General features: G+C 46.7%; 5 protein-coding genes across 5 annotated transcripts; 1 reads left to right on the top strand and 4 right to left on the bottom strand.

Annotated features, from left to right (window-relative positions):
• Window positions 1–830: 830 nt before the first annotated feature.
• FOXG_22372 (uncharacterized protein) lies at window positions 831–1,562 on the bottom strand (the record flags this gene model as incomplete). The annotated part of the gene is made up of 1 exon (XM_018402780.1): window positions 831–1,562. One exon carries the CDS (start codon window positions 1,560–1,562, stop codon window positions 831–833), a length of 732 nt encoding a protein of 243 aa, XP_018256833.1.
• Window positions 1,563–3,437: 1,875 nt separating this feature from the next.
• FOXG_16211 (CMGC/CDK/CDC2 protein kinase) lies at window positions 3,438–4,533 on the bottom strand (the record flags this gene model as incomplete). Its single annotated transcript, XM_018396285.1, has 3 exons — window positions 3,438–3,663; window positions 3,721–4,396; window positions 4,497–4,533. 3 exons carry the CDS (start codon window positions 4,531–4,533, stop codon window positions 3,438–3,440), a joined length of 939 nt encoding a protein of 312 aa, XP_018256832.1.
• Window positions 4,534–8,071: 3,538 nt separating this feature from the next.
• FOXG_22371 (uncharacterized protein) lies at window positions 8,072–8,768 on the top strand (the record flags this gene model as incomplete). Its single annotated transcript, XM_018402779.1, has 4 exons — window positions 8,072–8,191; window positions 8,246–8,381; window positions 8,429–8,565; window positions 8,616–8,768. The coding sequence occupies 4 exons, from the start codon at window positions 8,072–8,074 to the stop codon at window positions 8,766–8,768; spliced, it is 546 nt and encodes a 181-aa protein (XP_018256831.1).
• Window positions 8,769–13,841: 5,073 nt separating this feature from the next.
• Window positions 13,842–14,309, bottom strand: FOXG_22370 (uncharacterized protein; the record flags this gene model as incomplete). The annotated part of the gene is made up of 2 exons (XM_018402778.1): window positions 13,842–14,085; window positions 14,143–14,309. 2 exons carry the CDS (start codon window positions 14,307–14,309, stop codon window positions 13,842–13,844), a joined length of 411 nt encoding a protein of 136 aa, XP_018256830.1.
• A 235-nt stretch (window positions 14,310–14,544) lies between these two features.
• On the bottom strand, window positions 14,545–14,807 carry FOXG_22369 (alcohol dehydrogenase; the record flags this gene model as incomplete). Its single annotated transcript, XM_018402777.1, has 2 exons — window positions 14,545–14,687; window positions 14,747–14,807. The coding sequence occupies 2 exons, from the start codon at window positions 14,805–14,807 to the stop codon at window positions 14,545–14,547; spliced, it is 204 nt and encodes a 67-aa protein (XP_018256829.1).
• Window positions 14,808–27,509: the final 12,702 nt, after the last annotated feature.

The following is a 27,509-nucleotide window of genomic DNA, read 5'->3' as shown; positions in this document are numbered from 1 at the left end:
ATGGCGTGGTGAAGCTAGGGGCGACAGCGGGTGGGAGGGATGAACTCCAGTGGGAGATTGGAAATAGTAGTATGGAGAGCACAGATGTTGAGATTTGAAATGTTTGAAATATTTGATCAAGTATTTCAAACAACACATCCAGTACCGGAGGCTGTCAAATATCTTAAATATGATCCCGGATTTGATTTGTTTGATTTGTGGGCAGCGCTGATCAGTGGTGGTGTTTCTTCGTCCGATTCTCCCATCGCGCTACCCTCCCCATTCTGGCCCTCATTTTCGTCATGCTTAAACCTTTCGTCCTCTTCGTCTTCTTTTTCTTCTTCATCCATATCACCAGCTTCAGAATCGCCAGACTTCATCATGACAATGCTTTCAATCGCTCAAGGTGTTGTGCTCACAGTGTTCCCCTTAATCAGCTCTCTCTTCACCGAAGTCAGCTTTAACGTCGACTCCATCGGGTGACTTGATAGATTACCAAAACCCCTCGGTCAAAGCATTAGCCTGTTTCCAAAGCTCATGGCTCCACAATGCTGATATCAAACTAGCAAAACCCCAGATAATACAGTAGGCAGTGGTAATATTGTTCAGTAACCCCAGCATACCCGTCTGACAAGCAGTTTTGATAGCTGTATCAAAAACTAGCACCATCAGCCATTATATCTTGTTACTCACAGAGAACTCAGCGACATATGATAATGATCTGACATAAGGAGTGCCTCGAGCGTGACTTCGGACCCCTGGAAACAGCTCGTTAGGGTCCCTGATGGAATCCACTGCGGGACATGGCGTGCGCTCTAGTGCTTTGATTATACTTGAAATGATATTGCTTTCTAGTCAAGCTTTCTTCTGAAATCCACCTCGAAGTTGACGCCTGAGTTATCATCCCAATTTTCCTGACCATTGACGATATATCGCACACAAAAGAACAAAGGGCTCGAGTCAAGCTCATCCGCATCAAATAGCCTAATGCCAACAACAAATTTGTAGTAATTTTGCCCACTCCTAGAGATTGGCGCACGATAATACTGCGCTGAGGTTTCGGAGACCGTCTTCCAATAATCTCGCGTAAAACGACAAATGATTGAATTTTCAAAGTCCAAGCTGGCTGCCACGATAAGGACATAGAGAGTCATGCGACGGCTAGAAAAATAGACTCTTTGGACTCTGACATCCATCGACTTTCGGGTCGAATCCTCATCGGGGAAGTTAGATGTAAAGATTTCCCATTGAGGCGACGGGGCTACTTGCTGGTTGATTATCCTTTCATCCAAGAGTGGATCTATGCTCACAAATGATGAACTAGTGTCGATTGTCAGTGGTTTGTCGGTGTTTGAAAAGTAGCGTACATGCTCCAAATCGGGGCCAAAATGAACAGTCTTGAACGAAGGCTGCTTTTCGGCACTACGACGATGACCGAATACATGCAGAGCCGGACGTGACTGTTGCTGTATCCTTTCTCCCCCTCTTTGGACGTGGCCTCCATCGGTTGTAACAATCGCCGTGTAACTGGGCGTTGTCGCAGAGGAAGCGCAGTTCAGTCCTCCAGTGTGTTGTTGATTCATTGTGGCCCTTCCGTTTGCAGTACAATTGGGATGCCCATGTTGAGGGTCGCCCTGGGGCTTCTTTTTCGAAGTGGCTTGTGATGGCAGGGTATTCAATCGCAAAATCCGCCTGGCGCATTCTTGCAAGCCTTTGGAAGTCTTGAAATCCTTGCCAAATGATTGGAAGATACTATTATCTTTGGAGTTATGTAAAGTTGAATCTCTTGGAGTGACCGAACAAATGGACGTCACACCACGATATTGTTGGGTTGGATTACGCGATCGTAGTGGCATTACCGGGGCACTTATGGCTTCTGATCTTGCCTCCATGTGTCTGCGTGCGAGCGGGGGTCAGGTGTCGACGGAATGCAAGCAGAAACAGCAGGAAACTGGTTGGAGACTGGTTGAGAGCCCGCGCTTGGGGCGTCCTTTTCGTATGTAATCTGGGAGAAATAGATGTCGAAGAGCTGTATTTTACGTGTGGTATGATATATGAGGCGAACGATTGCAATGCGTGATTTTCCGCTGGACAACACAGCAAGAAGCTGGCGTAGATAAAAGCATCCTGACAGGTGGAGGTTTAGTAGATTAGGTTATGATGGGGGAGGAGGGATTTGTGTTACATGTTGAAGGTGTGATTGGTGATTCAATGTTGACTTTTGTTTATGACGAATATGGCCGTGGGTTCATGGGTCATCCAAGATATGGTGACACTGGTGCCAGTGCGGGGAGTGACATGTGAGAAAAACCAATGACTCCGAGCATATCGCTCTTCCTATGCCTCAGAGGACCTAAATTGTACCATCATAGTTTTCAAAATCATGATACGACAAGGAAGTTGTCTCAAAAGTAACATGTGAAATCACCACACCGCAGGCGGCTCAAATCATGAATACGTCATTGCAGTCAGTATTGTCCAATAGTAATTGAACTTTCCTAACATATACTCCAGCCAGACACGTGAGATGCCACAAGAAGTTAGAAAGGGTGACGTTGACGTACCATCATCAAAGCCTCAATTCTGGTACTGACAGCGGGGTCGGTCGAATTAAAATGCCTCAAACGAGAGGTACTTTACTGCCTACCTAACTTCTATTTATGATAGGAGTACTAGCAATTCCCGTAGCTACAAAGAGGAACCATGCACACGCTACACCAATAATCAGTCTGTCCCCTTCTTCCATTGCCGTCACTCTCCCCAAGGGGCCCTCTTTTTGGCTTTTTGACCTCACTTGGCCTTGTCGAAGGCCCTGACATGCAAAGTAGTCCAACCTCATGTGCCGGCAGACAAGGGGCTCTTTTTGCTATATTTTAGGGTCGGATTCGCCCCCTTCGCGATACCTCTTCCTTGACTGACTTTCTTGATATATGTTGAATCAGGCGTTGTAAATGCACTCTCGCCTCTTCCCATGAATCATATACCCCTTCCCGTTTGGCTGGGGCCTGTGTAGTTAAGCAATATAGCTATTGATAAGGGCCACATCAAGAAGAAGGTCCAACAATGTGCCTGCCAAGGGCCGCAGCGGAGGGAATGATCATAGGCATAATATGACCTCAACTGGCCACCTCGATCAACATGGTTCATTTCGTCGTTATAAGCGGCAGCAACTGTCGGGGATTTTATTACCTTAACAGCTTCGTCACCAAAAAAAAGCGCTGTATCGGCTTGGCCTCTGACTTCTTAGAAGACGGCCTCTTTCTCTTTCGATCAACTCGATGGTCGCCCGTGAACACAGTAGAGTCAAGCGAGAGTTGCATAGAATAGAATCAGGCGAGAAGTATGTGGAATCAGATTCACAACCCCAAAGTATGGTCCACGTTTCATATCCAGTCGCATGAACCTAGTGGTAATATGTGGCAGTTCCCCTACTTGTAGTAAATTTTCAGCTGGCCTGACTACGCAACAAAGCCTTCAAAGTAAGGGTGGTTGCAGGCCTGTTTGGCCGAAATGCGTCCAGCCGGATTGTAGATCAGCGTCATATCGAGAAGTTCGAGCCCTGCTTTGTTGAGGTTATTGCAGAGAGCCTGATCGTAGTTACGTTGCCACTTAGGAAACGAGGACTTGAAATCACGGTACGAGGTAACTCCAGGCCAAACGTCTTCCGTAGGAGTACCCAATGTGCTAGGGGATCAACGTCAGACTTCTCACCCACAGCATATGCAAGGGCGATAAACTTACCGGAAGATTTTAAAGATCTTATCAATCTCAGAGTCACCAGGAAATAGCGGCTTTCGAACGCACATCTCTGCAAAGATACAGCCGACAGACCACATATCAACACCCGTCGAGTATTGTTTTGCGCCCAGTAGAAGTTCAGGTGCTCGGTACCAGAGCGTCACGACATCATGAGTGTATGGGCGCAGAGGCACACCAAACGCTCGTGCCAACCCAAAATCGGCTAACTTGAGATTTCCTTCCTTGTCGATGAGGAGATTAGCGGGCTTCAGATCTCGGTGCAAGATACGGTGGGAGTGGCAGTAATTAACGCCAGCACAAAGCTGGTACATGAATTTTCTGACCACCGTGTCGTTCATGCCTAATTGCATGAGGTATGCCGATGACCCCTCCGGAAGCACCTTGCCTCGTCCACCGTCACTGACCGGTAAGGTCTCCATGTACCTTTTCAGGTCGATATCAAGGAATTCGAAAACGAGGTAAAGATTGTGGTAATCAGCGTGAACGATGTTCAGAAGACGCAAGATGTTAGGGTGCTGCAGTTCCTTGAGGAGAGAAATCTCCCGGATGGAAGTGCTCGGTACACCCTCATCCTCGGCTTCGAGACGGATTTTTTTCAATGCTACAATTCGTTCCCCATTGGCAAGGTCACGGGCCTTGTAAATGGCACCGCAGGCACCTGGTAGATTTAATTAGTCCGGCAATTAAATAGGAATATACTAAAAAATACCATGGCTGCATAAATGTGGCCAGGGCCCCAGAGCGAGGGTCAGACGTACCTTGGCCAATTTTCTCCAACTTCTGGTAATTATCCATGCTGTGGGCTTTGGGCGAGAGTGTTGAGATCTGGGGGTATAAGTGTATGAATGAGATTGCGAGCTGTATTACACTATGAGAGGATCGGCTTTTGGAGGCTACTGAAGACGATTTTATCGCACGTCGTTATTCCCATCGGGTTGTAAGGTAGGATTTGGTTAGCCAAGGGAAGGCCCTGGAGAGGAAATGGAGACGAGGAGGGTAAATGATAGGGAAAAATGAAGGAGAGGATAGAGAATAGAGATGAGAGGTTTCTGTTGGTCAATATACAGTCGCTGCCATGTGCGGGGCCGGTGATGGCTGCGGGCCATGACCTCAGGGTGGCAGCTGCTACTGCCTAGAACAGACAACGCTTTGATTTATGTATAAAGAGCTGCACGACTCAGTGCATCCTGTCATTAAGATTTTGTTCCTCAGATAATCCTCATTAATTTCCTGATGCCATCTCAGATCCTCGTAGAGCCAATTGTCTGACACTGAGCGAGTGAAATTGGTACGGAATACAGACCGGGTCTCTATAACAATTTTTGTTAAATGGCAGCTAAGGAGGTCGTCGAAATCGTTGTCGTTAGTTATCTGAGTCGATCCACGATGCTATCTGTCGTGATGTGCTCGATTGTAAGGTTAAAAATTCAATCGTTGATATCGGGTCCAGACCATTATGTAACGGTAGGGAACTCAAAGTCCCGGCAATATGGTACCTCTGTGTTCTCGTGCCGGTGGTGTGATGCACCCAGTGCGGCGGTCAATTCAAGTTCAAGCCAATTTTCATGAGAAGTGAATTACGGCGCTTCTAGCCCGTAACCTGAATCGAATTGATGAAATGGTGTCAATATGACGTGAGAATGAACGAATGAATGAAATTTATTCCACCTGGGAGGACTAAACTCGTAGGGCCAAGTACGCTAGGCTATTCCTAGTTCTAAGCATTTCTGCTCGCGTCTCCCGGGAAGTCCCAGGCTCCTCACTGCTAGTTTAGTCTCGTCACACTTGACCTTGTGACAGGCCTGCTCGAAGGCCAGTTTCTCCAAGGGTTCCTATCCTCAGCAACTAGAGCTTGGTCTGCTAAATTGAGGCCCTTTGGTGGTGGTATCGTCAGATTTGGCCTCGAAATATGGTTGGAAAGTGAGTCATCCATTTTGGTTTGCATCGAGTCTCTTCGTGTCCAGGGTGTAAGTCAAGGTGCCCATCTAAGGCCATCTGATGCTGCCTTTCCCCCACAAAGTACGAGAGGTTTCCCATTATTTTCTGTCCTAGTCGTCGCATGCCATCTTGCTGCGCGTCACATTGCGTACACCGAAATAGAAAGTGTCCCATCATTTCGACTGTTTGCCCACAGTTACTCATCTCCGATTCTGCTGCTCGAATCTTGTCCAGGTAGTTATTTATTCTAGGCATTCCGTGCGAAGCTAGGAGAGCATGTGTCTGCTTGGTAACACTTTATTGATTGACCAGAACATACACACGGGAGACCTGGAAACAACAGCGATAGCGCCGAGATGCTTGCCGGATGAACTACATGGTCGACACCTGACCCTCATGACGGGCAGTCAGGATAATGTACCGATCAAGAGATCCACAGGCACACCGGACTCCAAAGGAGTAGGAACATATTTGGTGAGTATTTATAGTTTTTGTTCTAAAACTGTTGGAAAATCCGGGAATCCCCCTTCCCTTCAGGATTCAGACTGTTAGTCTGAAAGTCCTAGATTTAAAGTTTAAAGTCCTAGATACAATTATCTAGATACATAAACCCGAGAATAACTCTCAGCTCAATAAGAAACAATCAAGTTTTACAAAAATACATTTTCACCCAGCACTACTGCGCAATATAAACAACAAAAACTCACTAATACATTGCGAATATAGGTTTGGATTCCTTGGTTATTAGAGCAGTGATCTGAAGAGGAAGGCTGTCCTCACTGGCTTTCAGTCCCGTGCTTGGACTAGCTTTATCGAAGCCGTGACTGCAGATGGCCGTTTCTGAAACAATGTATTATGTTCAAAGGCAAAGAACTTCAGCGACACCGGTTTATCAATGAGTTCAAGAAGGTAGCCGACTGGTATTACATCACTTCTAACAACGGCTGGACGGACAACCATATCGCAGTCGAGTGGCTCAGAGAGGTCTATCTCCCCAAGCGCAACCAGAAGATGAGCCTGGTTCCAGGCTCATTATGTTAGATGGCTGTATAAGTCATGAATTAATGAGCATATACCTGGTCTGAAGCATAAATGTTGCTGACTTAAAATCCAGGATGAGTGGATGGTTACTTGCTTTTTCAACAACATATATTGGTGTTACCTGACAGCTCAATGGTCTCATTCTCTCCAACTACTATTTCATGGAGCTTTAAATGCCTCGAAGGCTATTTATTGCGATGAACTCTAAAGGCAGCCTTGATAACGGCATAAAACGCCAGTATGAAGGAGGAAATCAGCGGGTTGAGTAAAAGCAGGAGGAGGAAGGCGATGTCCAATCCCAACAAGAATTTCATGACATTAGTCGAAGCTCTAGTGGCTGGAGAAACTATTTCCGGGCTAAACTAAGCAATTAAAGAAACAGGGGCTATTGAGGATGTGATTGAGGTGGGAGGGATGCAAGAGGATGAAGGTCCAAATTTGGAGGCGGAAGAATTACCCGTCGTACGCACCCGCACAGGTTGTGAAGTAAAAAGACCGAGAAAATATCAAAATTCATTCGATTCTAACTCGAATTATGGAAATAAATTTGCTTGTACTGTTTTTGTTCATTTTTTTCCTTTCAAGATTGAAAAAGTGAATTTTGTATGAACAATTTTCTTTGCTTACTGGCAGAGGGTTCTTACCGGTGGAGGGGTACTACTGCATGGTACAAAGTATACCGCTAAGGTGTCGGGAAATATGATGCAGCCACCTAATTGCAGTTAGCCTCTGAGACAAGCATTGAGTGAATATTGTTATGTGTGTAGCTTGTTTTGACTTAACAATGAGAATTGACGGGATTACCAGGTCCCAAGGATACAATCCACGCAATAACCAGATATTCTCTTCTCAACATTTCCTAAATACAATTACTGAACAATCTCTCCACTAGAAATCGTTAGCATGACCAGACACCAGACATGTGCCCGAGCTCATCCCCTCGGCTAGCCCTTTGGCCGCTCCGATTCGACTGGTAAGCTCCGAGCTTTGCATCCGGCATCTGAGACGCCGCTATTATTGGCCCGTGAGATTGAGCTTGGACCTTGGAAATAGAATTGTCAGTTACATGTGCATGCCGATCTTTCTACCCCCTCAAACGCCCTATCTCGCGTAGTGACTGACTGCAGATCGAGTGTTCATCGCACCCTCTGTCTCTCATTGGACCAGCTGAAGCACGATTCCTCTATATAAGCTGACACTTCCCCAGACTCCGTTGAGAGCCTCCAGATGCAAGAAATTCACTGTCGCCATCCTATCACGCCTAATCCCATACAGCATTTCCTGTATACAGTATATCAGACTGATCACCAAACGGCCATCTGATAACGTAAAATTACCCTCAACTTGATTCAAGATGAAATCCTTCTTCCTTCTCGTCACTGCTCTCCTGTCTTCCTCTGTGTTGGCACAGACCACTACCCAGAGTGGCGTAGAGAGTGGTGGGCAGGGCGGCTCTGTTCTCCCCCAGTGCGCAGTAAGTTGATCTACCCTCACTGCAGCTTTGAGTCTAATCTGACATCCAACGCAGCAACCATGCGCTCTGAAGGCCATCCAAGACAGCAAGTGTGGCTCTGAGGACCCGGGTTGCGTCTGCAAAGCCCAAAGGTTTGCACAATCGTTTGTCGGCTGCGTCGACACCAGCTGCAGTGCATCTGACGCCGCTGGTACGCCCATCTATCCTTATGCTGAACCATGATCTAATATAATAAAGCTGCGATCTCTGCCGGTCTTCGCCCTTGCGAGGCTGCCGGTGTGTCTACCGAGTCTGCCTCCGGACTGCCCAGTGCCACGACCGTCGAGTCGGGCGCTGTAGCATCGGCTACTGCACCCATTGTTCCTCCACCTGTTGTAAGCCTACCTCCCTCCGTAAGACGATCGTGGACCAACTGCATATCAAGGTACCCACTCAGCCTCCTGTCGCGACACCAACTGCACCTGCACCTGTGTCTCCAACGCCCGTTCCAACTGCAGGTGCGAACTCGATCAGCGCCGGACTTGCGTCTATCGGACTGACTTGGGGTTGGATGCTGTTCTTATTCTTTCTGATGTAAGGAAGATGCAGGCGCCGGATACATTTGTCTTGGTGCCAAGGTGGCCAAGATTGTGAAGCTTTCATCGGATAATATACAAGCAAGATGAATCATTCTATAGGTATATACGCACAATGGTGATTCTCAAGACTATTAGGAGTCTTGTCACTGCTCGTTTTGCTACTACAGTTGATCGAGACCAGAACTACTATTGGTATCAAACGGAGACAATTTGAAGATACCATATGATACGATAAGTACCGTGGGATGGCCGCACGAAGGGGTCGGATCGAAATCACCCGGGGTCTCGAGGAGACTGGCAAGACTATTGGCATGGCTTGCAGTAGTCCAAACTCTAGTCCTCCACTCCACCATTCACTTTAGCCCCGATGCCCACGGCAGCTGTGTCCAAGTATGACTGGCCGTTTATTACCTGTGGCACTCAATATGGGCCCTGGCCAAACCCGAAACGAACAAGGTGACCGTTGGTTACTAAGAGCGGGTGTCCATTTCCACTACTGTCAACGTCGCTGTGAACTGCACAGAGATATTTTTAGATTCCCCAGTATAACCACCGTCCTTTTTGCAATCTCCTTAGATTTCCTAGTAGCTTGGTTCTCGTAAAGCTTATTGCTGCTTTAGGGAATGACCAATGCGCGACTTGAAAGTCGACGTCATTAATGCATGTTGAGTTCCTGGAGCTGAATATCTAGTGAGATTCTCTGGGGCTGGTCCTTGGCATTCTTGCCAAGCTTCGTCTGTCTCTATGACCATCACTAAGATCTCAATTTTGATGAAGGATCATGTCGATCTTGATCTCCGGCCCAGGTACCGGGTCCGGAGACGAAGACTAATCAACATTTTTTGGCATCCCGAGCTTCGCCGATAAGACTCATGCCGAGGATCCAGTAGCAACGCTGTGCATCTCCGACCATTGGTTATGACTAGATAAGACATAAATGTAGTCTGTGCTAAGGTTTGCATCCCGCGCTGGATCAGCGGAAGTCGGTGGTTGGGTCAATGCGCATGCAAGGTGACCCGGGTATATGGTAATAACCATTGATCGGCCAGCCATGGGGCCATTGAACATGCTGTGGTCAGTAGTCTTGCCGTTTCGTGATAGAACTATTGAATGTAGCTGTATCCTGTCATGTTGCCTTCGTCTAGGACCGTTTTCACCGTCTGTTGTTACACGTGATACGAAGTGATACGAAGTGATACGAAGTGATACGAAGTGATTGTACTTTGCTAGTTTCGAAATTCTCGACTCTCGGTCTGGCCATGATTGGAGGTTCACTTCCCTTTGTCTATGAGACAAAAGCATTTGCTTATGTCTGAGGCCCAAGACTTTGATCCGTACTCGAGCATCGGCGCCGTTATATGCGCCAAGCCATTGTGCTGTCTTATTCACTATTGGTTCCTGAATATTGAGGGGCCACCGGGCCTGCACTATTCGCAGGCGATTTGAGTCAAATCGTCCACCAAACTGGGGTTGCGGGGTCAACAAATTGCGCCCTTATCGCTTGGTCGAAGCCGAGTCAATGATTGGTGCTTAGGGTTAGTTAGCGCCATTCTGGGGTCAGGGTTATGCAACTGTTCGACCCGGTGCCGGCATCGAGTCGCACCGTCGACAAGAGCATCAGCTGAAAGGCAGAGTAGTGAAAGACATCAAAGACTACTGTGGATCGATGGAGCTAGCGGACCCGAGATTCGCTGCGCTGCCGGAAGATAACAGCCCAGCTATCGAACTTCTTACCACATTGGAAAGATACAGCTCCGCCGCATGTAGGTACCATGCGGTACCACCTGCCGTACTGTTGAGACGGTATGAATAAGATAATCCGATCTGTTGGTGGCTAGGATTTGGATACTACGGAAGGAGCTGTAAAAGCTGAGACGGCCACAAGTGCAACCGTGGTGGCTCCAGGTATAACTAAGAAGTTTCGGCGGCCAATACATGGGCACCTAGGTGCCCAAATAAAATAGCGCACCAGGTGCCCAAATTATGTCAGCAATCGTCGCCCTGATTGGCCAGCGACGGGTCTAAGGTTATAATGCTGTTTTCTAATATTTTCAAAGGACAAGCCAACTAGTTACCGTTTGACAACAATACAAAGTTCTGCCTTATCCTCCGCTGCATATAAGGTTTCTTGCTCTATACTATCCATTTCTGCTTTTCGCCATATTTCTGTCATGCCTCTTCTTTTGTTTGCTAGAGGATTCTTTCCCATCTCCTTAACAACTTGGGCTTCGATGCGTTCATCTTCCGCCTTACTCCAATCCAAATACGCCATCATCTCTTCTTTCGTCCATTCTCTTGATCCTGTTGACGTGATACAGCGCTTGGACATCTGTTTGTAGTCCAGACACCACTCGTAGCTCTGCTTGTCGTACCTGAGTGGAAGCCCCATCGCCCTGCGATATTGCTGATTTGTTTTGATGCTGCCAGCCGGCTTCGCCGCATACCACGCGCTTCTTGCAGCGACATATCTTCCAAATATGGCTTCTGGCGAGTCATACCTCAGTAGTGGTTGCGAAGGAAGGTTGCGCGAATCGGATGGTTCGTGATTCAGATATTCTTTGCCAGAAGGGCCTGACACAGTTCCAACGGGACAGTCTGGGACGTCAGAATGTTGAGGAGCTGTAAGCGAAACTTGTACAGTATGTGAAGACTGGGCAAGTGGGGTGTGTGCAGTAGCGGGAGAGCGTGCAGTAGCTTCCGCAATACATTCTAGCACTGGCATGCCTTCAACTACTGAAGGCCCTTGGCTCACTGAAATCGCCTCAATTGGGTCAGCCAGACTTGGGACTGCGACCGGGGTTACGTCCGGCTGCGGGATTGACTTCGAGGCCGGCGCTTCCTGAATGAGCAAATCCTGGAACCTCAGAGGACACGCTCGTGAGGACCTCGCGTGACCAACAGCATGACATCTGCTACATGTGCTGGGCGCTTTCTTGCCAGGCTGAGAGATCTCAAATCCAGAGGGTTCTCGTTTGGTGCTCGTCGCAGGTTGACCTCTCGCCCTGATGATGCCCTGCTGTGGGGCTCGACGTGGCTCTAGTATGGGCCGGGGCCGATCCGCGCCTCGCTTTAAGTTCCAGTGAGGATGAAAATGATCAAGCAAAGGCTGCGCTGTTCCTCCTCGAGTCTCTTCAAGGTGTGAGAACACGGTAGCCCATGTGAGGAGGTGAAAGACTGACTGCAGGGAGCTTGGGGAAATGCCAAAGCTAACTTCCGTTGTTCTTGCACTTTGCGCAGGGCCTGGTGGGAAACCTAACCTTGGACAGCCTCGAACATTCCTCCAGAGATATCCAAAGGTGTCCGTATCTGTTGAGAGGCTCGTATGTGCTTCAGTTCCTTCAGTTGGTTGGTGACCGCATGGCGCATGGCCTGCCAAGAATCGAAGAGGTCGAATGTGGAGGTCTTGATGTATGATTTGATTAGGGAGTGAATTCCTTCGGCCCTAGATGGCAATTGTTAGCTTTCCGATCTCTATATCTGACCCTGGACAGCTACCTCGAGGTGGCCACATTACCAAAATGCAGGTATTTATCTACCCATGCTTTAATGATTCTCTCTTTGTGCGGCTCGAGCCAGTACAATTTGATGTACCCAACGGCCCGGGGGTATCTTTTGGCGTACTTGAGCTCGAACTTGGCTAGGCGCTCTCTGAATATCTCTTCTGTTGGCGAATCCACAATAGTGTGCCAAAAACCATAGAATTCGTCCCATTTTTCGTCCTCTACCCGGCCGCTTGTGGCGCCACTTTTCAGCACAAAGTCCGGTTGACAATACTGCAGGATTGCCTTTATTAACATGCCAGAGGCAAAGCAGGGCCTTGGAGGAAGGGAACCAGGTTGCAGTTGCATTTATTGCAGCGAGACATCGGTCAGTTAAGACTACAGAAGGGAGCTCATGATGGTAGAGTGATTTGAGATGATGAAGTGCCCATGAATAGTCTTCTTCTGATTCACCGGACAGAAATGCAAATGCGATGCAGAAGGAACGCTGACAAGAGTCAACTCCGACCATGTCAAGCAGCGGCATGGCGTGCTTGTTCGTTTTATAGGTACAATCCAATAGCAGTACGTCCGGGTTGCTTTGCAGATATGCAACAGAGTCAGGGTGGGCAAAGAATATGGCTGTCAGCCGATTATCCGAGTCCAATCGAACCCGGCACCAGAAGCCCTCTCCCTGTAGTTGGTCGACTAACGCTTGGATACTGCTCTGGCCCTCACGCAGATCTCTTCTCGTTGCCGCGATCCGATTATAGATGTCTTGCTGCGTCGCAAGGGTATCAGAACTGTTATGGAGGTACGTCCTGATATCTCGAGGAGCAGCGCCAGCAGTTGTCAGGCTCGAAATAATTGCTGCATCTCTCTCGTTAAGTTGGCGATGCGCCGGGTGTGCAGACGCGTTCCGGACTCGGTGGATGATTGTGGTGGGCATACTCTTTGTCTGGTCGATGGCTTAGGACCCACGTATTTCCATCCAATGATTGCTTGGCCAGCACTGAAAACTTACAGCCGGTTCTTCGGCTACAAGTGCGGCGTTGGCGTGTAATAGATGTGCTCGGTGGGAGTTTATTTCGATCACAGGCAAATATGACTTTGATTCGGCCACTTGACGTCTTTAATGATTTCCCCGTCGTGAACGCATAACCTCGAGGTTTCGCCCAAGAATTAATGGCTGCCAATAGAGACTCACGGGATTTGTATATGCCTTCAGGCGGGAGGGCATCGTCCGGGAAGGCAAGCCGGTGGCTTTGGTCCATTTTCGTTGGCTGTGTTGCTATCATACAGAGCGCAGGTCGCGTCGGTCATGTCAAACGCGCGCTGGCCAATCAGGGCGACGATTGCTGACATAATTTGGGCACCTGGTGCGCTATTTTATTTGGGCACCTAGGTGCCCATGTATTGGCCGCCGTCTTCGACCAGGACTTTATGTAAGCAATTGCTTCGATTATATCAATCCCTAACCTGTTCCTGCGATCTTGGAGGGTTATTTTTGTATCGGAGAAGAGACGTTCTAGCTCAGCAGATATCGCAGAAAGTAACAAAAGATCGAGCGCCATTTTGGAAAGGTTTGGATATCTAAAGCGTTTGTTGTGTACCCTCAGGCCAACACCTTCGTACATCTTTGACTTTGATTCTTGGGGCTGATATATAGTCCAAATACTCGTCAAATAGGGTAGGAAGCTCGGGATCCTCATGTTCGTCCTCCCATGCAAGAAACGAGTTCTCCACTAGTGTCTTTTCAACCAAGGACTGGGCTGATGATTCCGCTGACTTGGCGACTGGTGCGTAACGAGACTTCCAGAGATCTTCTACGGCAGACCTATTGCTCTCAATTCACTCAGGATTTCCCTCCCAGGCGGTGTCAAAGTAGTGTCACTTTCGATAAGGGCTAAGGACGGTAGCTACAACATAAGCAGACGACCGCTCTGTAGGAGTGCAATATGCGTCGAGTTTCGCCCTTCCAGCATCAATACAAAGCGCCATAAAAGCGTCATCTACGTACTCGATCAGTGCAGCCTCAAATTTGTTAAACAGGAAGTCCATTATGGGTAGTGTTCGATCGATTGCATGCGCGTGACCTTCTGCAGCCGTGGTGGCATCGGTGAATGATTTGAGGAAGTTGCAAATCTTTTCAGCTCAGCCCACTCTTGTTCGGAAATTAGAGACTATTAGAGTTGTCCTCTCAATTGGATATATAGCATACGCGAATCAAGCTTAAGGTCCTTCTCCTTTGAGCAATAGTAATCAATTTGATCTGCTAGCTCAATGGCTCTGTTAATCATGTGAGAGGTATCTTCCTCTTCAGTGGCCAATCGCCCATCATAGCATGTAAATCGGTATGAAAGATGCCTGAATACTTCACATTAACCAGTACCTCATCAGGGCCTGGCATATGCACGGGGACTTTCTTATGAACTACCACTGTTAATTGATATTAGTGTCTAGCGTACCAAGTTTGAGATAGACAAGGAGACACATACGGCCGCCGGGCTTTTCGAGTACTTGCGCCCATTGCTCCTTTGGGATTTCAATAACAGGCATGGTTAGTAGTATATTCGGGAATACAAATCAGCAGAGGTGAGCCGGCTTAGCATCCATACGTTAATACGCGTCAGGAATTCGAGATAACTTACTACTTTTAATAGTAGCTTTGACATATAATAGGAACCACGGAACTCACCGATATATTCCACAAAACTGTGCTAGATTAAGTGAATACGCAAGGTATCATATGATTGATAGCTAGCCATAAAGTTAAAAATACAGCAATATGACTTCGACCATGTGATACAAACTCTGCTTGCTGGATTGAAGTTGAGCCACGAAAGCATGTACTGCTAGCACAGGTGCCAGTTCATGAGGTCGTAATTACTCGGTGTAGATGAACCACCACGCCGTATGCTTTTCACCTGTTTGTTCTGATATGTGTATGCTCTGATGGAATGAACTGAGATACGCATAAGGGACAGGTATAATGTTGCCCCAGGTACCATGGAGTGATGCAACCTGAATGGAATGTATGCCCGCAGGGTAACCGACGGACGGTATCACTACCTGTCATAGTTTCTAAGCATATCGCGCTGTATAACAAGAACAGTTAATTTAAGAATGAATCTGTCTAATGATTTGAATAGCTTACCAGATTACAAGCGCGTCGGGCCAGGCCCAATGTTCTCCTGGGCCCTCGATTTCCATCTCTGATGTTACTTGCTTATACGTCCGCGGTGGAGCTATTAAGTCCAGCCGCTGCAAGTTGCTAATCTCGGAGTTCATGCTCCTTGCTGGTGGGTCGCCCACGGAATCTCTTTGGACCGGAATCTGATTCTGTCTGGTGTTCCTACTCTTGAGCCTTTCCCATACTTAGCTCGTGAAATAGAGGCGTTGATACTTGCTGACTAGGGATGGCATACTCATAACTTATTAGAAAGGCATAAAAGATGTAAAAACATGTAAAAAACATAATTATGGGCAGTAATTGGATCAGTTCCTTTGATTGGATGCATTCGGGACTGATCTTTGGGACTTGGGACATATTTGCTATAGTCATGATTGTTGTTGCGTTCTTAACATCACCTGCGCCAGCTTGCTGAAAAGTGTGACGCGCCAGAAGGCTGGATATATGGTTAGGTGAAGCTTGGAGCGAGGACCGGCATCAGGCGCATCTAGTATGATCTGTCGGTTGATAAAACAGCCTGGCGTGACTGGCGCGGCATCGGCATTGGCCGGGTGTAACATGATTACGAAAATTTATGCCGACACCTTCAGAATGACTCCTCTCACCTTACGCGACACTGTCTGCAATACAGTTCAGATCGGAACAACCTGCGTTGCGAGATGAGGTCCTCAACGATGATCATCGCGTCTTTTGTAACAGAAGGCGCTGATTTTGTAATTGAGGACTTCTTGAGCCAGCCTATATATGTGATCATCCGGGGCGGGAATGAAAGATTGATTATACTGAAAGATTCTGTTGGGAATTGGTCGAGGCCTCCTCCGATAGGCTGCTGGTTAGCTTGCCATCCCATACCTGTGTTGTGGTTGACAAAGGCGCCGTTTCGAACTCTATGTTTCCAGTCCTGTGCAAACTGTGTGGGTGCTATTGTGTCTGTTGTATTGGCCCTCTTGATTCTTAGGTCACTGTTTCTAATCTGGTTAGGGCATAACTCTAAATATATCATGAAAGCCTGTCCCTATCATATATTTATCACATAACCTGGACTACTAGCTACTGTTTTTTGCGGTAGGGCGACCGGCGACAGTGGCCTCCCATAGAATTGCGCAAAGAATGTTTGACCGCTACCAGGCGTTGATGGCGATAACCTTCCAAGTCCCTGGACTTTACGCTTTAAAAGAATTCCCTTTATGGTGAAGAAAGAGGCATCCACATTGTAAGGTTGCATGCCACCCATAATGACATTTGGTACTTTCATCACGGTAATCTCCAGCTTATGCTGGAGTCTTATCAACTTAACTATCGTCATCTTAAATGTACGCCAATATCTATTCACATAGCCATAGACTACTCGAGATCAATGCATACCCATGGCTATCGATTAAAGCTTGCACCTCCATGCTAGTCATATTCGCACCTTTTTATGATGCTTGAAGGTAGATCTAGTCTTGCATTTATGGTACCCCTATCGGCTTATACTCCGATATGCATATAAAGAGCGGCTATGGTTGCGTTGGGCCTTACATTCTTTATTCCACATATCAATGCCGTAGGAACATTGGTAAAGCCTCTGTAAGCCTAAGCTACTTCTGCATCCTGGCCTATCATAAGTTTCTTGTTTTGATCCCGTGAAATATCTTGTCGGAATTTTAATGTCCCGATCTAGAGCTTTTTGGATAACCCCATCGCCATTATAATCGCTCTAGTTTAGAGTTTCGGCCACTCCGACTACGTCTGCTATTAACGTAATGTAATAAATCATTTTCCGAGCACTCTAGCCAGAATCTTATCTCTTTGACCAGCACAAGACTGCAACGAGGTCAAGACAGGGGTCTAGAGCCAATCAAAATTAGCGTAACTCAAGGTACATCCCCACACACCTAATTTTGCGTGTGATAGAAGTACCAGCAGCTTGCTGTGTTACAAATGGCTATCTCACATACTTTGCAGCCGTACCGGGTCTGTGACCGCCGCTGATTTCCTGATATCGGCTGTAGATAACCTCCTTTTTTGCTTCTTTTTTTGAAGGGTCGAGGCTGCCCTTGCCGGAAGCCTTTGCAAGCTAGGCAGTCGGAATTTTTGCCTCTACGGATATGATTGATATCTCTTTGTAGGTGAACTTGCCGTGCTTCAAGATCCTCGCTGTCTTCTTCCTTCCCTGTACGGCATCTCTTCCTTATGCCGCTATCGGTGCCGTACTTGTTGAAACTGGCGTTATAAATAGCCTCTTTCCAGTCTTGAAGCGTGGTATAGGGCTTCCAATGCGGCTGCCGGGTCTTCTTCTGCAAAATGAAGCTATTCGCAAGTGCAACGTCAAGGAGAAAAGACCAAAGCAACGCCTGCCAAGGACCGCGCCGGAAAAGATGCTGATATGAGGTATAGGATCTTATCTGATCGCCGCGATCTACGTGATTCATTTCATCGTTATACTGAGCGGCAACAGAAGGAATAGGGATTATCCTAGCCTGATCTCCATTGAAGACCTCCTTCAGGCGTTGTGCCTCTGCCTTTGTGCCTCTTTTGGCGGGCAACTTCCTCTCTTTTGGTGTGCGGTTAAGAGGGGTTATGCCGTGCATAGTTGAAAGGAAGAGCACCACAGAGCTATCTTTCCAGGCAATTTGAAGGACCTAGAGGGAAGGAAAAAAGATAGATTAGTAAGTGAAATATAGGTAAAGTTGTCCATACCTGTTTATCCTTCGTCGGGATCAAATACACCTTATTAAACAACAGCTGCTTGCCATTAGGAAGCTTCCCGGTCTCTTTTATCAGCTTCATGTCGGTGGTGATGCCGCAATTAGGGCGTGCTGTGCCTGTAGCCCGTATCCAAGCTGCCGAAGGAGGCGGAAGAGCTGCGGCGACGAGAAGAGGTTATCCGTGAAGACGTGATGTGTCTGCGATGTCAGCCTTTTCAGTAGGTGAACTACCACACTCTGTGTAGTGCTAAGATGGATCTCGGTCCGTATCTTTCCCTTCTTGCCGTACGGCGTCGGTGCCTCTAGCTTGACCATTACAGCCGTAACTGGTGATGCCTTCACATGCCAAAGCCACTCCAGAAAGTAGCCCTGTTGCGCAATAACCCAGATTTTGAACCCCACTGGCGTGGACTTTCCCTTGACGAGCGTTGTCTCTTTTGATCTGCCCGTAAACGGCACCATGCACTCATCTACAGTCAGATTAGTCCCTGGAAGATAGTGCTCGATAGACACCCTTTGTATATGCTCAGACCACTCTTCAGCCGCTTGGAAGGTCTTTGGAAGATCGCTCTCAACCCTCACATCGAGCTTGGTGTAGTCAAAAGTGCGGAAATACTGTGTGGTCAGCTCGAACTCCCGTAACGGCATGAACTTGATGATCGAGTGAAGAGGTCGCTGATCTCCTAGCCTAGGGGCCTCCCAATGGCCCTTGAGGGATATTTCCCTATGAATTCCTAGGTAAATAAGGACCCCAAGCCATACATAAGCCGTTGCGGTGGAGATGCCTTCCCAAGCGTGCAACCGCGAGTGGTCGGAAAGGTGGGTATTCCAGCTATCTTTGATGCCATTATCAGCGCAAAAAAAGCCCAGTCTTCGGTGTATTCGACCCATGACTGTACAAGGGAAATAGGCACGAAAAGCTGGAATAATTCAAGTGGTTGCTGGGGCAGACGGTTGATCTGAAAATCACGATATTCTAGGTTAAAAGGTTCAAAATCATCACCGCGGCCCTCTTCGGGCGGAATGTTAGGTGCGCCAGTGAGGTCATTAGCAGCTACCGTAAAAGGCGGGCTATCAAAGCTATGATCATCTAGTATATGTATCTCTTGGGAGCTTATCGGTTTAATTGAGACTTGTTAAGGTCAATTTGTATGAGGATTTTGATGATTTTGGTGGTGTTGAAAGAAGAAGCTGTCTGTCTGAGTACCCCGCAGGTACCTGCAAAAAAGCGGGGTAAGTTACTGTTAGATTGGCGGCTGGGAATTGTTAGATACGCGAGTAGGGTTAATATCCAATTAAAATAGGGTTAATTTTCACACTTGAGGATCAATCTCGTCCCCAGGAGCTTCTGTCTCTGTTCTGTCCTTTTTGGTGTTTTCCCTGCTACCTGGTATTAATATATCCGGGGACCCACAAAATATATGTTTCTTTTATCGAGGCGCTATCACTAATCCAACAGGAATGGGCTCCATTTCCCTTACTGCAATATTATTCTTGTATCCAAAAGAGGGGTGAAACCCCTCACGGACAGACTGATCAAAGAATCAAGTCGACGATCAATAACATCACAACATTCTGGTACACACTTGGATACACTCACCCCATCGTATTCATTCGTATCTAACAGTTACCTTTTGCAGTCTTGTGCCGGTCAAAGAGATAACCCTGGATAAATGCGAGTTTAGGCACCATGAAAATGTTAGTCGTACAAGGCTATGGTAAGCATCTGCCAGTAACCGGCATCTCAAGACTTTTGAGAACAGGTAAGTCCTTGATCTGATGCCAGCAGGATGAGATTTACTGATCCTGCTTCGCTTTAACCTAGGCACTGCAGCTATCGACACGATTTATCAAGCTCTAAGATCGCATAGGTACCAGAGTTCATAGCAACAGCCCTTCCAGTTAACGATTTTTACATTAGTCAACCACCGGGATCATCATTAGCGTCGTGCTATTCGCTCCCCCGCCTCAAAATTATCATACCCACAGTTGCAGCAATGCGACTTTACAGCTAATTTCTTACTGATCTGACCTCTAGGTTATATGCAGAGGAAACATTAGCGCGAGGGTTTATGCTTTCGGACTAACTTTGTCGGATGATCTGACCCCACCACCCCCCTCCCAATGATACGTTAATGAGGCAGAATATGATTCTAGTCAATTGTCGAATAAATAGTCAGAGTTGGCGATTTCTTAGTGAAAATCCTACAGTATTCCACACTGACTCAATCATTAAATACAACCATACAAACAAGCTGTGGTTAGTCTATCTCGAGCGGGGGAGGGACAAGGCAGAGTGTGATGGATGGCCGTTTAGTCTGCGGTTCTAGCAGCCACCTTGTCACGCTACTTTCCGCGGTACAGTTTATCGAATCGAATCGGCACGTGCTATGAGATAAAATGAGGGGAAGAAAGGGCTCAAGGAAGAAGATGGTTTGGCTTCGAGTGACGGAGAAATTTCACGCTACGTACTTGCGAGAAGAAATTTCGTCAACAACGACCGCCAGCTGCCAAATGTCTAGTGCAAGTGAACATCTTTTGGAATAAGTTCAATTTTAAACAAACACGTGGCAGACATGAGATATTCCTCCTTGCTTGTGGATGAACCCTTCCGGATATCGGAAGGTTGGCGGCTTACCTGTCGACCGTTCTCGACAATCGGAAGCACAAGGTTTTGTTACGTGTGATGAGCAAAAGTGACCAAGCCATATGGATCGATGTAATGGAGTCTAGACCTCATGGATCACTCAGACACAGAGATTGGACAAAGAACGAATTCGTATCATAAGTTACCAACAATTGGAAGACACCAGCCAATTAAGCAATTACCGGATAGCATGCAGTTCATATAGCCTGATATGTGTAAAGGCTTCCGTCATGCAGTAGCAAAGCTTGGTAACTTTAAACACAAAGATGCAACTACTCTCATAACAGGGGAGATCATATGATAAATCTAGACGCTCTGAAAACAATCTCGAGTTAAAATAGCAATGCGTCATCTAAAAAAATAAAAGTTAAATGAAAATAAAACTGAAAATTCTTTTCGTAGTTTGCATGGCGTGATGAATCTTGAAAACCGATTGGGAGGGCCTTACGACTACATATCCTACCTCGTATAGCTGGTTTCTAGACAAGAGCATCAGTCTATTTGCACATAAACATATGCAATAAAATAATCCTACCCATGGTATCACGTACTTCATATAATACGTCTATAAATTTAATTTACATCCCTACGTCTGCCTCAAACCATCTCTCTCTATTCCGTTATATGCCCTTCTCTTGCCTTAGTATAATTGCCATAGCTAGCTCGCCTCATCACCAAAGCTACAACACAAGTCGATATGATATGTCCATGGTGCCACCCGCGAACCAGGACTCATACCACTATGTTACAATCACCAAGATTGACGATAGTGATCTGAAATACCAAGGTACATCATTGAGCACTTGGTATGAACAAAGTCGGCGGGAAGCAGTGCGACAATCGTCGAACACCCATCAACATCATAACCGACATGGCAGTCGTACTTCATACCAAACTAGTTAAGAAAAAGCGGCGTAAGCGAGCGTTTTTGGCCCGTAATTCATGATGCCTGAGTGTGCTCTGTGGGAGAGGAACTCACAACGGACCAAAGCGATAACAAAGGCGAAGGGTTTTCGAATACGTGGATCAGAAGAATGCAATGTTATAGATTAGGACAATCAAATTCGAAAAAGACATCTCATGGTGTTAAAACAATGAACTTGGCTTAGGCCAGAATGCAGGGATAGCTCAGACTTACAAAGGATCTATTGACGTCTTTACACTGATAAGAAATGCAGGATGTAAAACGCAACGCAACCGTTGCGGTTTTTGATTTGTGAATCGGCGTATAGGTTATATGGGTACCATGTATGCAAGACAAGATGCATCCTCAACCGAATTTGAATCAGCGACTTAAGCATCAAGGGGGTCAGCATTCAGACATGATATCACATAGGTAGTTTGTAGAGCATTCGAAAATAGAAATATTGTTTACATTGGGCAGGGGTGGTGAGTGAAAATATATATTTATTAAACTTGTTGTTAATTCTTGAGATAATAGTTCTTCACCGGTTTATATCTCCAGGTGATTTAATCTAGGACTTTTGAACTCTAATTGTAGGACTTTCAGTTTAATAGTCGGAATCCTGATAGAAAAGGGATCGGATTTTCCAATAAAAATGAAGTTGAAAACGGCATACAGTGCGCATCCCGACCTGTGGTGTCAGTGCACGTCATGCCACCAGCTCAAGGCAACTGGACAACTCGGAGTCCATCAGGGATGGAATCTTGCAGGATAATTAATCTTTCATACCCGCCCCGGAGATCACGTATATAGGCTAGCTTACGAAGTCCTCGCTTACAAAATCGGCGTCTTCTGTTCCGGAAGACGCAAAGATCATCGACGGGGGCTTCATCTGGCAACGCGGGGTATTCCAAAATGAACTGTATGACAGACTGTGTTGCCCAAGATAAGAGGAGTCATTCTGAAGGTGTAGGCATAAACTTTTGTGATCATGTTACACCCGGCCAAAAGCTGATGCCGCACCAAAATCACCCCAGGTTGTTACACCAAATACCAGATCACAACAACTGCGCCTGATGCTGGTACTCGCTCGAAATTTCACATCACCATAAATCTAGTCTTCTGGCGCCTAGATATTCGCAAGGCTGGAGCAGGTGATATTGAGAAAGCGGCAACAATCATGGCGACAGCAAATATATCTCAAGTCCCAAGGGTCAGGCCCGGATCTATCCAGTCGGAGGAATCGATCCAATTACTCCTCGTAATTATGTTTTTTATAGCCCTTTTTATCTTTTATGCCCTTCTTATCCTACACGGGTACGTGGTCTCATATTAGTATAGACGCTCTATTGCACAAGCTAACTATGAAAAAGACTTGAATTGAGCGATATCAGACAGAACCAGAACCGGGTCCGAGAGGATTCTGAGAGCGACGTTTCAGTTAGGAGCATGAGATCCGAGATTACTGATGTAGAACGGCTAGACCCAATAGCTCCGCCGCGGGCATATAAGCAAGTAATAACAGAGATAGAGATAGCTGACTCAGAGGAGCATCCTTCTTGTCCCCGTGGGAATAGTATTTGGCAAGCAGTGTAGCTCAAGAGATAATTCTATTCTGAAACTGACCATTCTTGTTATATAGTGTTATATGCTTGGAAGCGATGGCGGATAGTGATATTGCTCGTCGGTTGTCATGCGGACATGTATTTCATTCGGGTTGCATTATCCATTGGTACCTGAGACAACATTATACCTGTCCCTTGTGCGTATCACGCTACATACCAACGGAGCATGCTGATATCAGAACGGACAGCTAAAAAGCGCATCATGTCGCAACTTTCGTGTCGAGATGAATCTTACATCAGGCATTACACTGAGTCCGTCAGGCTCAGGTCGGATTGAGGAAATAGACTTTATATTTTATAGCGGTAGTTATATTGCTAATCTTCTTAGCTTTGTGGCTAGCTATATCTTATATCATACCTTGCAGCCTTTCCTATTATTTATAGTTCTACGGATATGTCAGTGAGTTCCATAGGACTTATTACGTCTCTAGACTATTTTTCAATGTAATGAGTCGCCCCGAACTCTGTTCATATATTAGAGTATAGTTACTTCTACATAAAATGCTTTATATGCTTTTTCGAATTCCAACGGAGTTATAGATATAGTTACTCAAAAAGCCTTACTGGTGCGGAAACTTTCTTTCTGCCTTTTCTAACTTAATACGGTAGTTACTGGTATCTACTAATAGTAATAGTTTAACTATTAGAAGTTACTATATATACGCTAGGGTTTAGGAAGGACCCTAATATCTAAATGCTTAAGTATTTGCCAATTCATATTTCTTTTTCGTCAAGCGTAGATGCACAGTTTATTAACGGCGCAGACCTTGTTATCGGTAGCTTGCTGCTGCAGCGTCCTAGTTTTACCATTTTACTCTGCATTTAGTATGGTAAAATAAGATACAATAATGATAAGACTTCTGGAGTGATTATGTTGAAATAGAGAGTTGATTATGCTAGACGAAAATAAAGGTGAATCGGACCATACACTTGGTTCATGTGGCTATCTTACCTTTGTCGGTTCCCTAGTCGGGAGTCAACAGTAAGATGATTTTGGGCTCCGACGTGATTTACATAATTCCGCATATAATATTCCATATTACCTTTGATTGCAGCTCTTAATCATATGTTTTGTCATAAGAGGAGCGGATTTAAGGATCATCTTTGCCCAATAATAGATATGACAGAAGGTAATTAATTGACCTCAAGATTGCATAATATTCAGTCTCTAGAGCTTCTATGAACAAGCAAATCAATGACTCGTTGTCGTTGTAGCATTGGATCAGTTCTTGAACCCCGATGAAGCCGCAATTTCCCAGTTCACCTGGAAGGGTAACACAGCAGCTGTCACGGAGCTCATGGCTGCTACCAGACAAGTAACCACAGCCGCGGGGTTCAAGGTAAGAGAATAACTTGGGAAACCGCTCGACGGGCTAACTAGACCAACTTCATACTGGGCAAAAACTTTCGCATTGCGATGTCAAAAGTTATTAAACTTCAACGCGTCATCTTTTTATAACGTGTTTTATAAGTGTTGGAAAATCCGGGGATCCCCCTTCCCTTCAGGATTCAGACTAACAGTCTGAAAGTCCTAGATTTAAAGTTTAAAGTCCTAGATGAAATCATTTAGAGATATAAACCTGAGAAGAACTCTCATCTCACTAATGAACAATCAAGTTATACAAAAATATATATTTTCACCTAGCACTACTGCGCAATATAAACAACAGGTTATGAGCCCGGGTTAGCAAACACCGGGTTTCTCTTCTGAATCAAAGAACCAAACTTCAACTCAAGATGACGTCACGACGAGCCCCACGTTCCACCATGCGAACCCGCAACACAATCAGAGTATCGCCTGCATCCGAATCGTCGCGACCTGGTGCTTCAGGTCAAGACCACACACCATCCTCAATGTATGACAGTACCACGGTCATCTCTGAAAAGAATACTCTTTTCCTTCCGCAAGAGCTCAAGCTAGGCGGACCCTCCAATTGGGAGCAATATTGCCCAGCTCAGAAGGCCATTCTTCGAATCAATGGTCTCGAAGATGCTGTCTTTGGTGATTACCCTCCCGAGGAACAGCAGACTATGGATCAAAAGATCAGGGCGGCAAAAGCTGCCGTCTCCATCCGAGGTAACTGCACTGGAGAAGCACTTAGTCAACTAGTCGGGATTGAGAATCCCCAGGAGATGTTCAACCTTCTCCAGGCCTATTGTATTGGCACGGGCCCAGTTCTTCTGCAGACAACACTTTACCAGTTCATCCGGATCAAAACAAGCTCTTACGAGACAATTCCACAATTTAATGTCGACTTTGAACGACTCGTCAAACTTCTCCTCGAGCAGAAAGAACCAATCTCAGATACCCTCAAAAAGGTTGTTTATCTGACTGCCTGCGAGAACGAGTACCCCGACTGGACTGCCAGACAGCGCGCTCTCCTACGCTCGGAGCATCCGCCAACACTACGATCAATGCAGCAAGATCTCATTGATGAAAACAGGTCATCAGATGATGATGATAGTCATGGCACTGCCTCAACGTACTGGGCTCACAGTAAAAAGACCGGAAGGAAGGGCCTGACCGCAAGAAAGCAAGAGGCAAGCGGCCGGAGGAGAGGCTCTTCAAAGAACCTACGAGCCACGAACAAATCCAGCCAGGAAACCAATCATCGGGTCGGCAAGCATAAGGACCATACCTGCACGAACTGCAAGAAGAGAGGACATCACGAAAATGATTGTTGGTTTGCCCATAAGGATAAGCGACCTGACTGGGCAGTCCGCCTCGCCAAGGAACTCATGGAGCATGATCTTCAACGGGACAACACCAAGAATCTCCATATCAAGGAATCAAATCATATGACAGTCGAGCGATCTTTTCTGATCCTTGAAGACAGCGTCTCAGACGAGCTACCTATGGACAATACAGAGACGTGTAAAGTCTCCCTTGATAACATCTCTTCAACCGCAGAATGGCTGTTCGACACAGGTTCATCAGTCCACATCTGCAACGACCAAAGCCTATTCACAGAACTGCAGCCTGCAACCCGAACGGTCCTCGTTACGGGCGGTGGGAAGGTGTACCCATTCGGTAAGGGGACAGTCAAAATTTGCTTCATAAACAAATGGGGTGAGCAGGTCACAATTAACCTCAAAGACACGCTGTTCATCCCTGAGTTTCCGGTAAATGTCATGTCAGGACTCAGGCTATACAAGAACGGCGGCTGGATAGACGGGAACGACATGTATGACCCAACAGGAGATGTCTTTGGTCTCCTCCGCATAGGAAGGGACGGTCTGTACGTGAACACTGAGGTCGGAAAGACTACTGTTTCAAACCAGGCCGCCTGGGAACTCCAGCCAGAACCATGCAATCACCACACTGCTTCATCAAATCAATGCCTGAATGTCGACCTTTGGCACCGAAGACTCGGCCATGTTAACGCATATCAGGTGTCACAGACTGCCAAAATGACCAAAGGAATGTACTGTGACGGCCACCACGACCATCAGCCTTTCAATTACTGCCTCGCCTGCGACATCGCAAAGGCCCTACGATGGACTCCGCGAAATAAACGGAAACGAGCCTCCAGGGCCGGGTTCATTCATGTTGACACCTTCAAAGTCAATCCACCGGGCATTAGAGGCGAACGATGGGGAATGATTGCCACAGATGACAGGCATCGAATGAGATGGGCCTACACATTCACGAGGAAGGGGATGGCTTCGGAACTCCTAGGCCAGCTCATCTCCAAGATACGAACTCAGTATGGCATCCGAGTGTACGCAATCCAGATGGATGGCGGCTCTGAGCTCTATGGTGCGTCTCTCAAGAACCTCGAGTACACTCACGGCGTCAAGATCATCAAGACGATACCATATACTCCTGAATTTAACGGAGTTGCTGAGCGCTCTAACCGCATCATCTTTGACAAAGTCAGAGCAACCATGGAGTCGGAAAGAATCCCGATAGAGCTCTGGCCATTGGTCCTGGAAGATATGGTGCGCAAGACAAACGTGACAGCCACCAGGGCAATTGATGGCCTCACTCCCATGGAAAGCTTTCTCAACGAGGCCTTTCCCGGACAAGACAACAAGCCGGATCTGTCCGGAGAACGAATCTGCGGCTCACAAGTCACGATACACATACCGCAGGAACGAAGATTGAGATCACACAAGTTTGGCCCAAGAGGAGAGGCTGGAATCTACCTATGCATGGAAGGTTCACAGATCTACACCTGCTGGGTGCCCTCTCGCAGGAA

Source organism: Fusarium oxysporum, chromosome 6 (genome assembly GCF_000149955.1).
Source record: "Fusarium oxysporum f. sp. lycopersici 4287 chromosome 6, whole genome shotgun sequence".
Lineage (NCBI taxonomy): Eukaryota > Fungi > Ascomycota > Sordariomycetes > Hypocreales > Nectriaceae > Fusarium > Fusarium oxysporum.
This window is presented reverse-complemented; position numbering and strand designations above follow the sequence as displayed.